This window comes from Cloeon dipterum, chromosome X (genome assembly GCF_949628265.1).
Source record: "Cloeon dipterum chromosome X, ieCloDipt1.1, whole genome shotgun sequence".
NCBI lineage: Eukaryota > Metazoa > Arthropoda > Insecta > Ephemeroptera > Baetidae > Cloeon > Cloeon dipterum.
Window position 1 is genome coordinate 22197017 of NC_088790.1, and position 14268 is coordinate 22211284.

At 41.3% G+C, this 14268-nt stretch overlaps 1 protein-coding gene across 3 annotated transcripts in view; it reads right to left on the reverse strand.

The window, feature by feature from the left end:
* Positions 1-14268, reverse strand: part of nAChRalpha4 (nicotinic acetylcholine receptor alpha4) — a 51672-nt gene that overhangs the window by 1311 nt on the left and 36093 nt on the right. For 2 of the 3 annotated variants that reach the window (XM_065492611.1, XM_065492610.1), the window contains exons 6-10: positions 10079-10194; positions 6804-6972; positions 3944-4080; positions 2828-3112; positions 564-740 (exon numbers count right to left, since the gene is read on the reverse strand). In XM_065492611.1, the coding sequence (XP_065348683.1) occupies positions 564-740; positions 2828-3112; positions 3944-4080; positions 6804-6972; positions 10079-10194 (884 nt within the window). The remainder of the gene's footprint in view (positions 1-563; positions 741-2827; positions 3113-3943; positions 4081-6803; positions 6973-10078; positions 10195-14268) is intronic. The other variant, XM_065492612.1, reaches the window with a different exon arrangement.

Genomic DNA, 14268 nt, shown 5'->3' on the forward strand with positions numbered 1-14268 from the left:
TCACATGTGTTTAAAATTTCATTCCGCTTCGGGCTATTTAGTTAAAAATTGATTGGTCGAAAAGTACGTGTAAAATTGCTGAAATGGTAATAATATCCTCGTTGGTAGAAGACGAGTGATAAGCTAAAAAGCACAAGTTTGAAATTTATTGGCCGAGCCTAAATAATGCATTAAGCGAAAAGAAAGTGTCGCCCATTAAAAAATAAAGACAAAGGCGAAAAGTTAACTGGCGCCAGCCCAAAAGGTTGCTCCATAAATTATTCGGCAGCACGAGTAAGTTCTACGGGAAGTTTGGCTCCTAAAAAGTCTGTTGCACATGCGACGAGCGCTAGAAACCGACGGGCATGCTAGAGCTTAATTTATTAAATTTAAAAAAAATGTGCTGTGGATAGGAAGGTCCGTAAGAGGCCATGCAGGAGAGAATTTTTCTACTCGACTTCTCTCTTGACATTTTTTTTTTTATTTCAACTGCAGCAATTCTCGATCATTACACAGTCCGTCTTCGAGAGACGAGTGCTATTTTTTTGTTTTAATTTGTGACGGTGTGCGTGCGGTGGGTATACCCTGTGGCCTGGTCGTCGTCGTCGTCATCGTCGTCGCTGATCTCCTCGGTGTGCTGCTGGGCGCGGTGCAGCTGCCGGTGGCGCCGCAGGCGGCGCTGCCTCTGCTGGTGCAGCTCGACGCGCCGCGCGATCGCCGCGATCAACGCCTCTCGGGGGGTCGAGCAGCACGACAGCGAACTACGGGGACAGCCAGGGGACAAACACACTCAGCATGCCACACCCACTTGTTCCGACACCCCGCATTCTCTCGCGATCAGCCCCGCAATAAAACAATTCAATTAGTAATTAGCTTCCGTTCGACGCGGCCCCCCAACGCACGTCTGCCTGCTGCATATTGAGATATGTGCGCCGACACGCGAATCGATTTTCGCGCAGTGACTTGCATGATGGATTTTTACGTTACAATAATATGTGGGCACCCCCAAAACCCTTCGGTGCACCAGGGAGGGTTGAGACGAGCCGAATAGTGTGCGGTTTTTACGATTCTGACAGTTACAAGCCGACATTTGGTTTTCCAATATATCGCAAAAACAGAAAAAAATCACGTTTAAGTTTAATTTCTTTGAATAAATTTAAATTAAACAAAATTACATTACATGTTTTTGAGGACTACTTAAACACTGTCCCAAAGTCAAGAAATGCGTACAAAATTTTAATTAAAAACCTTTTGACCTGAAATGACTTAAAAGAAAATGACTTTAAAATTTATTTTAGTTTGAAAAATAAATATTTAACAGAAACACTAGGTTGAAGTGTCTGGAAAAAATCAAAACTTAATGTGATTAACACACAAAATGAATTTTAAATTAAATTAATCAATATGCATATATAATTCAGACTATGTACACATTTTTTAAGATATTTAAAGGTATATGATAATGCATTTCTCTAAAATATCCAAAGACTAAATTAATTCCGCAAAAATACAAAAATATTTTTTAATTTTAGTGGTGTTGACATGCAGATCGCTTATCGTGAATCAACAACCATATATCTTGTGACCCTTTCCTTATTTACTCAGCATTATAACTTATTTTTTAAAAATTTTAAACCATTAAAATTTATTGTTTTAAAATTAAAATATTTTAAACATTCAATTTTATAGATTTAGAATATAACTAGCCAAAAAAATCTAATAGAGTCTGAACAATTATAATTATTTATAATTGAGACTAGCTATAAATGTGATATTAGAGAATCAAAACTCAATTTATTTACTCATTATGAACAGTACATTATATTATACTTTACAAAATTCAAAATTCAGGCTCTTAACACGACAAGTTCGTAATAACTTTCTTAGATTAAGGCAATGCGCTTAGTCTTCAAGATTCTGTGAACAAATATTTAACACAGATTTCCCGGGAAAGGAACCTCGAAACTTAGTAATTAAGACACCCCAACAACATATACCTAAAAATCAGAAAAATCAATGAACAAAAATTTTAAAATTGCGGACTGTAATAATCTTTAATGTCACTTTTGCAGCAAAAAATGCAAACAGACTTCCACGCTCGATGCGTATTAAAATTGCGCCTTGCGGGTGGCGGATTTGTCTGAGAATAGCGGTCATTTTCAAAGTTTGAATGGAACGATGCCCGTTTGTATGTATTGGCCGTCCTTTCTTTCTCTCTTTTCGATAAAATTGCGCAACCGGCTACCGCCTTATCTCGGCCGGCGAAAGGCGGAGGGAAACTGTCATTGCTTTTCTGCTTTATCTAAAATAACAAAAGGGGTAAAAACACGTCGGCCCGGCGCAGCACCTTGCGATAGAGCGAACTAGTATGAAAAGACCTGCTTCGGACAGGAGGAAAGTCGAGACTAGCAGCTAATTTCCAATTACTGCGCCGCCTTCTGGTCCAATATCTGGCCTAGTGTGTCGTATATACGAATCTAAATTTAGCAATTTTGCTGAGCTAAAAACTGCGGTGCTCGACTATGTAATGGAGTCTCCAGCGGGGTGTTTCTATAAAGTGGCGGGGCTATCTATTCAACCACTTCCTTGGAGCGAATTTAAAACGAGCCTGGTACACACATTTCAGGGGATTTTTTTTTTAAGTTTGGCGCCGACAGAAAAATACGCGGCAAAAATTTGGACCCTGCAGTCAAATCCAGCTCTTAATAAAATCCAGCTCCAAGAAAGCGAGAAACTCTCAGGTAATTTTTCAGTGGTTTTATTGCGGCTGCGGAGAGAACCAAGGCCGAAACGGTCTCATGAAAGAAATGACGCGGGGTGAGGGGAGGGTGGAAGGTGGCGTGAATACCTGGGCGAGGAGGACAACTCCTCTTTGAGGGAGTGCGCCCTTGAGGGCGGACGCGGCTGCTCGATGAGGACGGGTGGCTCGGAGGGCGCGGTCGGCTGGTAGGGGTAGTAGGCCTGCGGCAGCATACAGCGGTTGTAGCGGTGCAGCTCGTACTGGTACTGCGGCCGACGCATCACCAGCAGCCGCGGCAGAATGTGGATGAACACGCGCTTCACCCACGGCGCCATCCTGTGCGTCTGTGGCGACCGGAAGTGAACGTTGAGCACCACCACCGTAACGCATATGCTGCGAACACGGCCACAAATACTCACCACGATTTCAATGCATGGTTATTTTGTGCAAATGGCCGGAAAGGGAATGAAATTTGCTCAATTTTAAAACGGAATTAATATAATTTGTAAAGCTTTTATGCCTCGTAAAAGTTTGAAATGGAGTATGGCTTTATTACTTCGTGTTTTCAGTGAGGACAATTATGCATCAATGACTAGTGTAATGAGCTGAGTGAATATGGGCTTTCATTTGACAGGGTTTAAGCGTTCTTATATATTCCATCCATTTCATTTCTCGTTTAAAGCATCGAAAACCTGGGAATATTCCAGTTTATATTTTTAATATTGCTACCATTGCATTGGCACTGTTCAAATTGTTTTTAAAAAGGCGACTTTTACATTTATTCTTTTAATTTCGCTCTTTACAAGGAAACGAACGGCACTTTATGAGCAGTCAATCTATAATTTAAATGAAAATTCGTTTGGAGAGCACTTCTCTCGCCATCGATGAGCAGCATTATGAATTCATTCGTTCCACTTGCTCTCCTTTTATCAGTCGATCGTAAATTTTTTTGCTTTGAACAGCGCAATAAATTGCCGCAATAAAACTGCTTTCAATTAACACGTAACGATAAAAATGCGGCGGGAGCGGGCGCAACACGCGCTGAGGGCATGATTATGTACACGTTTTTCTTCCTTTCTTTCTTTCTTTCTTTCGTTCTTTCTTTCGCCGGTGCCATTAAGATTAATGACGCCCTCTACGAAGGAAACGACGGGGGAGCAGCGTGATATTAGCATATTCATGGGGTGTTAATGAGAAAAGAAAGAAATCGAGAGCATGGTTTACCTTATCGAGACGAGTATCATGGCGAATATGAGGTACTTGCCCAGCAGCGGCACCACCAGGCTCGTGGGAGGAATGATCTCCACAACCAGCAGGAAGAACACGTGGAGGCTAATGAGGATCGAGATAGACAGTGTCACCTGTGCCCAGAAGCAATAGTTAGTTTTCCATTTAGAAAATTTAAATAACAAAAAATACGATTTGTCACATTAAAACAGGGAAAATTATTTCTTCAAACCAAATTACTCAGATAAATTTCAAGCAATGATAGGTTTTTTTGTTTTTAGTGGCTGTAAATTATTTAAAATGGTGATTTTTAATTTTGATTTGAACATACGACTAGATGAAAAGTATTTTTTTCATTTTCAGGATGAGTTCAGTTTTTGTGTGATGTAAAACTTGAAATTTTTAAACAAACCAAATGAACCTGAAAAGTAAATTTTACTCGCTGAGAGAATCGCAACAAAATACGAATGCCAATATTAAACTATTTCATAACGTGGAATAATGATAAAAAATGCTTATGCTATGAAAACATTAAATTTCCGTTTTAACATTTAGACACAAATTTTTTAAACCTTTAAAAATTCACCTATGTGAGATAAAAGCCAATACAAAATTAATTTTAAAAGTTAATAAAAACTTAAAATACAAGTTGATAAGCTTAAAATCTAATTAATTTGCTTCGCATAATTAAAATAGAACAATTTCCTTGCTGTCTAGCGGGAATGCGGAGTGAAGTGTAATTAGTTTTTGAAAATAAATTGCCCGGATGTTTCAAGTTGCGTCGAGGAGAGTGGTTTTCCTTGCCTAACTGATGGCGTGCAATAAAGCTGGAGGGCGCGCGGAATAGTTCAACTCTCTGAAAATGAATTCTTGAGAATTCCTCGGGCATCGTTTGGAAGTAAATCAAAGTGAGGAGAGAATTTTTGACGAGATCTGCTCGCCGCGTGCGTTCTGGCGTTGATTTCCTGTCTTTCCCTCTCTTTCTCACGTCAAAAGAGGCTGTTTACATAGCGCCTGTCATTTGCAAACTATAGGCAACCGGCTCGACGGGCGCGTCTGACAAAAAGCCCACTTTTGCGCCGGGGCACATTCCAAGACAGCCAACCAGCCAGCCTTGTGATAATAATAGGCAAGCAAAGAAACGGCTCGGCCCTCGGGCGCAGTTTGAATTTTACTTGCAGCGCCGCAGTTTGCTTTGGTAGGCAAAGTTTTCCGTCTTTTGATGAGCGAAAGGACGGAAGAAAGGTGGATTTTCTTCTCCACGCAGCACGCAGGCGGGCAAACACAGTGCCCTGAAATTGAGCGCGCAGCTAAGGAACAAGAAGGCGCATTGTTAAGCGCTTTGTGTGCCCACCCTCCCGCCCACCCCATCTAGTATGCGCCGCTGCTTTGATCTCGCGGCGGGCAATCGGGAATTCGCAGGAAGCTACAAAGTGCTGCGCTCCATGCCAACATTTAATCGCGTTTCAATTAGATACGTTCGCCAGACGATGGCTAGACGAGTACATCCTTCACCTCTCTGATCTTTTCTAGGCGCCAAGCCAAGCGGACTAAAATAAATCGTCAGTTTTTTCTGCTCTTGAGTCTGATTTAATGATTTTCTGCGTGTTTCGTTCTTCTTGATCTCGGGTGACTGATTTTATGATTAAGAGTGTACCATTTTGATGCAAAATAATTAAAAATTGGACAATGAGGATTTTTAAATTTATTTATTTTAAATGTACGCTCCAATCATCTCCATTTTTCGGAGAGGACCCATGTTAAATTATAAATCAATGGCAAACTCAGGGCAAGAACTTATACTTGGCAGATTTTTAATTCCTGTACGGTATCTTGTTTACAAAAATTGCACTCTGAATAAAAAAACTCTTCAAAAATCGAAAAAAATCGTATTTTCCAGGTCGCTCCTTGAATCTCTTTACATCAGATGATCTCTAACCCGGTTGAGGAACGGACCAACGGACTCATTCTTGAGAGAAACAAGTAAAAATAAACAAGGTGGGTACTCGTGTATTAAAACAATAGCATTCTCATTTTTCTTATGAGCCTTACAAGGAAACTCTTAAAATGCAATGTATTAGTTTGTGGTGAATACAAGCTCTATTGAATGAAGCAATTGCAAAGGGAAAATAGTTAATTCGAAAGTAGTAGCGAGCTATGAAGTTACAAAACCGTTACGTATGGGGATTCAATTGGGTTTCACGTCTATTTAAACAAAATCCATTTTTTAATGTAATTTTTTTATCCGTAAGTAAAATTATTAAATGCCCACTAACGTTTAGCCAGGCTAAAAAGGTCCATTATCAATTTATAATGTAATAGCGCAAAGGGTTTTCTTGTAAGTTGTATTTGGGACAAAAAAAGACATACCAGAATTACATGTTCATCAATGTGTTATTTTTTGTGAAATGGACAATTAATCATGGCTTTGAATGAAAAATGTGAAGAAAATACAGCTTGCAGGTAAAAGTAGGCCTTGCAAAAAGTGCGTACATGGTGCAGCACTAGGGTCTCCATTCAATCAACCCATTTTTGCGACTGGTCACTTAGCAGGAAAGTCTTTTTGCCGAAAAGAACTAGCCGTAATAGCTCCCTAGCCCCCTGTTGAGTTCGTTTTTGCCGGCGGCCAGAAACGCTAGCTTAATTGAAATCCCGGAGGAAAAATCGTTCGACTTTTTCCGCACGGCGTGCTCTCGATGGCCGTAAATTCGGTGCGGTGGCTTTTTGCTACTCGAACAAAATGCTCTCCGGCCGCTCGGCAAACAACGCGAGCGGCAGGCAATGGATGAGCAAACAAAAAACTGTTATGACGGCTGCCACGCGGGACAATAATTGGATTATTTTGGAAAAAACGAACCTTTTCTCCGCTGTCCGACGGTAGGTAGAAGGTGAGCACGGTGAGGAAGGAGATGCCCATGCAGGGGATGATGATGTTGACCGTGTAGAAAAGGGTCTTGCGGCGCATCGTGATGTTGAACGTGATATCCAGGTACGGTTCGTCGCAGCACGTGTAGAACTTCTCGTTCCTATACGAGCCCGGCAGAAAGACACTGAGTTTATTCCCGCACACTCGATTGAAGCGAAAATGAACTAACTATCGAATTGCCACTCCAGGGCCGCTTTAAAGCCGCGTTTTTACGGCCGCGTAAAAGCAAGCACAGTGGTGGCAATAAAAGTCGGCGAATTTATGAAAAAATGATATCGGCGTGCAGAAACAGCCAGCCCGTTGGCGAAGTGCTCATAAAAGTGTCTCTATATTGATCTTTGATTCGCGCTTGTCGCCGAGATTTCGCTTCAGACAATCGCTGGGGGATAAAAATGAAAATGCAGACAGTTTTATTTCTCAACTGGTTTCCCCTCGGCGCACTCGGCGAGGTGAAACTGCAGGAGAATACTACATATATCTTTTAGGAGAGAGGATTGGAATTTTTATAAAATGCGGAATCAATTTCACTATTTAAGATAGAATTATATCGACGGAAATAAAATATTTTTATCAATGATTCATAAAAAATACAAAATGAATATATGGGGATATGAATAAATTTTAGATTATATTTTTATTTGAAAATAAAAATAGACGGTGTTGTTAGTTTTCAATTGTAGCACCATTCATGAACATCAAATATTTTGCTTAAAATAATTTTATTTCATTCATTTTACTTAAAATTCAACCCGGTTTGTCGTTCTTTTCTTAAACCGTTTAGCTCCGGAGATACGAATAAGTATGATAAAAAATACTAATATTATACAACTTAAGGTATAATAAACTTATATCGGAATAAAAAAGAAGGAACTTTTTGAGCAACGAGGATGAAGTCCGTTTTGATCATAATAATGTAACCTCGAGCGTCTAAATCTTAACAAAATAATTAAAACGTTTAAAAAAGCAGAGAAATAGCATGATTCGTACTGATTCAAACGGTTACAAGCTCAGAAAAAAGTTATCTGTTTTTTAAAATCTCATTTAGCTTTTCTTGGCGAAATCAAAGAGGAAAATATAGTGTCACGATCTTGCTGTAGAGCTGAAACGAAAACAAGGATCGGTAGAGAGAGATGACGTGACAGTTGCGAAAATGCTGATACAAATCAGGCAATCTCGGAGGAGGAAACGAGTTCGAGTCGGCGGGAATTTTTAATCAGAATAAGAATCAGCTTTCCGCGAGCGCCACCTAATGAGAAAAGGGGGAGAACGAGATTCGTGGAGCAGAAATGATTCAGCGCGGAATGAGGAAAACAGCATAGCGGGGAGCAGGAAATGCGAATAATAACACTCGTCGCGTCTTTTCGGCAGCTTCAATTTGGCTTTTATACTCTCTTGTGAGCGCAACTCATCATTTCGAATGACTCGCCCTTAATGTAAAAGGACTTAAAAAAGTGGCGGTCGTCTTTTGTGTGCGTGCAGCCGAGTGTTTGTTTCCCTCTCGACTGCAGAAACGTGCAGCTCGGAATCATTTGCCGCAGTTGTGCCGCGAGTTGAATAAAGCGAAGCATTGATCGCAATTAAAAAAAGAGCATTGCACCATTTTAATTGCACGGCAGGTAGAAAAATGATTTCACACCACGTTGTCCGCAAATGAATACGAAATCAACCGAGCGCGAGCTGCGCTGACAACTTTTCGCCCCCAACTGGGCGATGCGAGAGCGCTACTTTATTCAAAAAGTTTGTGTTTTTTATGGCCTGCGCTTCCGAGGGCGAAAAGTGGGTGAATGGAGCACACGGGGGACTCGTTGCCGACACCAAAAATACAAGAGCGCGCATGTAATTGATGTTTGGACCGCGCAAAGTGATTCGGGGCGCGTCCCCCAGCTGAAAATTGCTGACAGAAACGGTACCATGATAAATTACTGCGGGGATTTCGTTTGATTTCTGTACCTGGCTGCTCGATTTCACAATCGATTTTGTATCCGAATTGCGAATTGATTTTTTTTGTCACTTTGTAACTGCCACAAAATTAAATTTCACAATGTTTCAGTAAAGAAAACAGCAAGAAATGGGATTAGTGTGACACATAAATATTTTAATGAAATCCACAAAGTCTAAAAAGGCTCTTTCTGATCTATCAACCGTCACTGTACTATAAAATGTGCAAGAAATCATACGATTCAAATTTAATTGGTCCTAAAATATTATAAATAATGTAGATAAGAAAAAAGTGATGCATCAAATAATAACATGAGCTACAAATAGTTTAAAGATTTGTATAGAGAAAAGTGAACTCTAGAGTAGATTAAATTGTCTCCCTATTGCTAAAAGTTGTATATTTTTAATATTTACCACACTAGAAATAAATCTAATCTTTAAGAACATGGGAACCTGCCTCAAAGAGGATGTAAAATACAAATATAAAATAGCCAGTGTGTGAATATCTACAAAAAATATGGTCTAAAATCAACTATTTCGACTAACAATATAAAAACCACCTCGTCTATAACCGATAGTTTTGATAATTACAAATCCCGTGAAAAAACTACGAAATTAACTCTCTAACACATTGAAGCAAATTTGGAAAAATACGTTTCAATATTAAAAGCGATCACATTTCACCTGCTCATCATATATGCTCATTTTAGACAGCTTTTTAACTAGCTTTTTAAATTAGGGTTGGACGTGAGTCAAATTCAGTGGCGCGTGGATTGACGGATCGTTTTGACAAGCAGCCAGTGCTCTGGCTGCGTGCTGACTGCGGCTTGCAAATTGAATAAGCCGCGTGTTGCGCGTTTATGTTCGATTTGCCCGACGGCAGACTGACATTATTCATACGCCAGAGTGGCAAATTAAGCATACACACGAGAGGGCACAATTTGCAAAGTTTGCCTCCGCGGCGGCAACTTGGCATTTGCATCCCGCTCCATACTAATTGAAATTCGTAATGAGACATAGTCTGCGTCATTCACGTTTCAAGCGCTAAAAGTTGCTAAAGAAACACACACAAGGTAAAGAAGTGCTCGGGTAAAGCAAATATATAGCCAAGGATTTCAATAAATTTGAATATACACTCGAGGCCAAAGTTTCTACACATATGCAAAGAAAATAACTGATGAGGGGGAAATGTTTCTGCACTGCCAGTGGAAAAATTAAATGATACACACGGGTTACTGTATGGGGATAGGAAAAAGGTCGATCATCACCTGACGGCGGGCACCTCGAGGATGTCCCACTCGACGGACATGTAGAACTCTGAGAGGTCAACCCCGACCTCAACGACGTTGGAGCCGATCTTTTCGTCCATGTGTCTCAGGTCGACCTGCAGGGTTGATCCAGGGGCGTTAGCGAGCGGTCGGGGGTCAAGGGAGCATGCAGAGGCAAGCAACACCTATATCGACACTGAACACTGATACAACAAGGTGAACAGTGAAATGTCTTTATATGAGTCTCCAAACGACGAAAAGAGATTAAATATATATATAAAGTAGGAAAGAGAGAGCGAACGTCTCTTGGAAAATTTTAAATCGTTTAAAGTTTGATTCGTCAATTGTTTTGAATCTGCTTAATTATTTAGGAGAGTTGATTTTAAATGTTAGTTAAAGGATTGTGGGACTGCCTCCGCCCTACGGGGGATGGATTTGCCAGACGGAAGTGACGCCATCAGAGTCCAAGGACGGACGGAGCACTACACGGACTGGTCCAGCCAACGAATCGCTGGGTGAACGCACGTCTCTGGGGGTTGAAAACGGGACAACTATGTACAGGGGATTGGAAACGAAAAAGTTTCGGAAACCTACTTAGTTAGTGTAGTACAGATCAAAAATCAAGAAGCCTGCAGAGATCGGATGGGACTGCGTTTTATTACATTTTTTGTTTGTTTGTTTCTTTGTAAAAGTCTAAAGGGAACCACCCCAGCCCAGAGAGGGACTTTAGCACTGCGCTTTCGCCGTCGGATGCGTGGTGAAATTGCGCAAGTTGGATACTTATGCAGTTCGAGATTATTTAGCTACGTGGATTTTATGTGAGAGAGGTATGTGTATGTTTTAAGTGAATAGTTTTAGAGTGAGCTTTTTAGGCAGTTGTCAGTTTAGAGAAGCGGAATTAAAGCCAGAGAGAAAGAGAGAAAGATTTGGTGTACACACAAATATGATCCTTATCCGACCTCTTATTAAAACTCACTAATTGGTGTGGAACAAAGGAGAACGGAAATAAAAAAATAGTCAGTCAGCTGTCTGGTGTCATGTAGGGTAGGAGTTTTTAGTTTGGTAGTGTGAATTTTCCATTTTGCCAAAAGTGGAATCGAAAAAGGAGACCATAGCGTTGTCAAAAAAAGTATTTCACTGGTCCAAAAAACAAAACATCGTCCACATTCCACTTTCCAGCCCTGCGTAAAAAAGCTAGCAGGAGAGATACTTATTGGAAAAAATGTATGTCATGGCTCTGGTAATATCACTCGCCATTAGTACAGTTATTTATGCGTGTTTAGTATCAGTTAATGCTGCGACGGGCCGCGCGTCCTCTAGGCAGCACGGCGGCCCCGAGTATTTTAGCAATCGAGCTTATTAGTTGAGTTAAATGCGGTGATGGCTATGTGTGGTTTTGAGTATAGTTATAACGGGGCATCAAACACTAAAGCCACTCAGTCATGCACGCCATTCAACACATAAGGCACAGGCAGGCAGGTCGGGCCCCGACCAGCACACACTTACAGGGACAGCACCGTTAGTTGACAGGGGGCCGGGGGGCGGGGCGGGGGCGGGCAACACACACAGCTACGGGCACGACCGGTCGAGTGACAGCTTTAATTATTGTACACGAGGTGCGGAGAGTGAGTGTGTGTGTTTTCTGTGGTCTGTGTGTTGAGAGCCATTTCGGGAGGGGCGCGTGCCGATGAAAAAGTGGTGTGATTTTCAGTGTTTCAGAGCGGGCATGGATGGGGGGATGAATTTTAAAAAATCGCCAATTCGACTGGGAGGATCGAGAATGCGGCTGTTTTGAATTTTTCATCAGCGAAACCGAGGAGGAGATTAATAATAAATGGACGAGTCTGTGTATTCTTCCTTCAGCTGCTGTGGCGTGAGTTAGAGGAAGAATCTCCGCGGAAAAGTTGTGTCGTGAGAGAGAAAGAGAAGATTTATAGAAAGAGAGAAAGAGTCAGATAGTCCACAAGCAAATAAAAGCAAACGGCAACGAAAAGAGAGAGATAGAGAGTGAAAAATTGAATATATATATGTTGTCGAACAGAACAACCAACAACACACGAACGCACGAGTAATAAGGGAACACAGTGGCACAGTTTTCGTCAGAGGGTATACGGCAAAAACGGGGGGTCGTAAAAATAATGCCGACGGACACACGGACGAACGCAACACTACAAATACGGAACGCTAACTGTCTCTGCCCTGTTTTTATCATTCAGATTTGACCTTGCTTTATTTGATGCCGCGCGTCCATTTTTGTTGATTTACGCTCCGCTGGACAATTCATCCTAATTACCCCAGGACCGGATTAAACCGTACTCGGGCTCTGTCAGCCGAGCGGATGCGCGTTTTGGAATTCCGCATGCGGAACCGAGAGGGGCCTTTTGCATACGCAGGACACGCACTATCTAAAATTGATGAAGCCGACGCTACCCCGAGATGACGACGAGTTTTTTCTCCGACCGCAGGCGTTTGCTACACTCTGGAGTTCTCGTTAAAATCTCGGGAGAAATATGCTTTTTATATCTATTACTTGCACGCGCCGAAAATTCTCGCCCGCGGAACTCCCATGTGCTGATAAAAACGTGAGCTACGTGTCAAAATGAACGCCTGCGGCCCTGAAAATCGATGACGCCGAGTATTACACTTTAAGCGAGCTCAAACCTCTTCTTGATGGTGACTTTTTCCCAGCAATTAATTTGAATGAATATTATATCACACAAAAAGCGAGTTAGTTAAAAATGTAACGCTTTCAGAAAAAATTTTAAATCAAAGAAATTGTTTTTCTTTTTGCAAACGTAATCGTCAGGAGTCATTTTTCCATTTATTAAACACATTGATCTCAGCTGAAAACCGTGAAAAGCGAGTCTAATCACCATTTATCTGCCAGACAAAAGGCTCCCCCATTAATTCTGGTTTTGCCGAAAAACATGGAATAAATATTTGAGGGCTTTCAAAAGTAGTTATTATAAAATCTTATTAACAAAATTCTCCAAACATCCTAAATTCAAATTACGCTATAAAGAATTTGGTTCCGCCCTTTGTTTATAATCAATGTGAATTGGCTCTTGTTCGTTCGTCTCTTACTTCAAATTTTCATACGTATACTGAATACTTAGTATTTTTATGTTTACAAAGCATATTTATGTGCTAATATTTAAATTTTGCTATAAAGAATAATTACAACCCTTAGAAAATGACGCGGATAGACTGTTAGATCTTTCGTTTCGTACGTAGGTACGTAGTGAAATTTAGTAAACTCATGGAGTGGCGTTATATTTTTTATGAGAGAGAACGTAATTTAAACCTCATGAGTTTGAAATACCGAACAAACAAAAATTAATTTGCGAGTTGTTCAACAGTAATCCGGACAGATCCATCACGCTGTAAAACGAGCATTTTTCATCACGAACGAAACGAAAAGCAGTCGAGATTAAGCACCAAAATGGACACTAATTCGCCAAGACAAGCGTCAGGGAATAAATTTTTCACGCAGCGTTCATATCTGTCGGGGGTTTATGCTGGCCTAATTTCCATTCGCGTCGAATTAAAAGTCACGCGCGCGAGCGAAATATTTCACGCACGAGCAGCCTCGAGTTTTGCATAAAAATCTGGTTGCGCGCGATCCGATTGTGAAATACACAAAACAGACAAAGCAGCGTCCTTGTTTTGCGGCAATAGCACCCGAGAGGAGATCAATATCAACAGACCGGCCGCGCGCGCGGCACGACTGCATATCAAATGCAAATAATCCGTGTACGCGAGCACGAGTGGATAAGCGCGCGGCTGCAGTGCGCCCGACACGCTAATCGCGATCAATTTTTCCGCATCTCACGGTCCCGCGGGCGCTGAGCTCGCTCATTAAAAAAGTCGGAAAGTGGCCGAATCGAAGCAGCAGGCAGAGAGAGCCACGAGTTCCTTTTCTGGTCGGGGGTGGATTGACGATTTCACGCGTTTAGGAGTTAATTAGCAGATTGACAGAGAGGAGGAGGAGGAGTGGAGAGATATAGAGAGAATCATTGGGCCCTGCTTTTTACTTATCCAAGCTACACACTGAAACACTTAGCTATAGTAAGGGGGCGACAGACAACGTAAATTACAGATAAGAAGCTCTTTCCTTAGCATGCGGACACATAAAACAACACGTACACACACACAGAATGGCACGGCCGAGATGAATAGTCAATCACGCC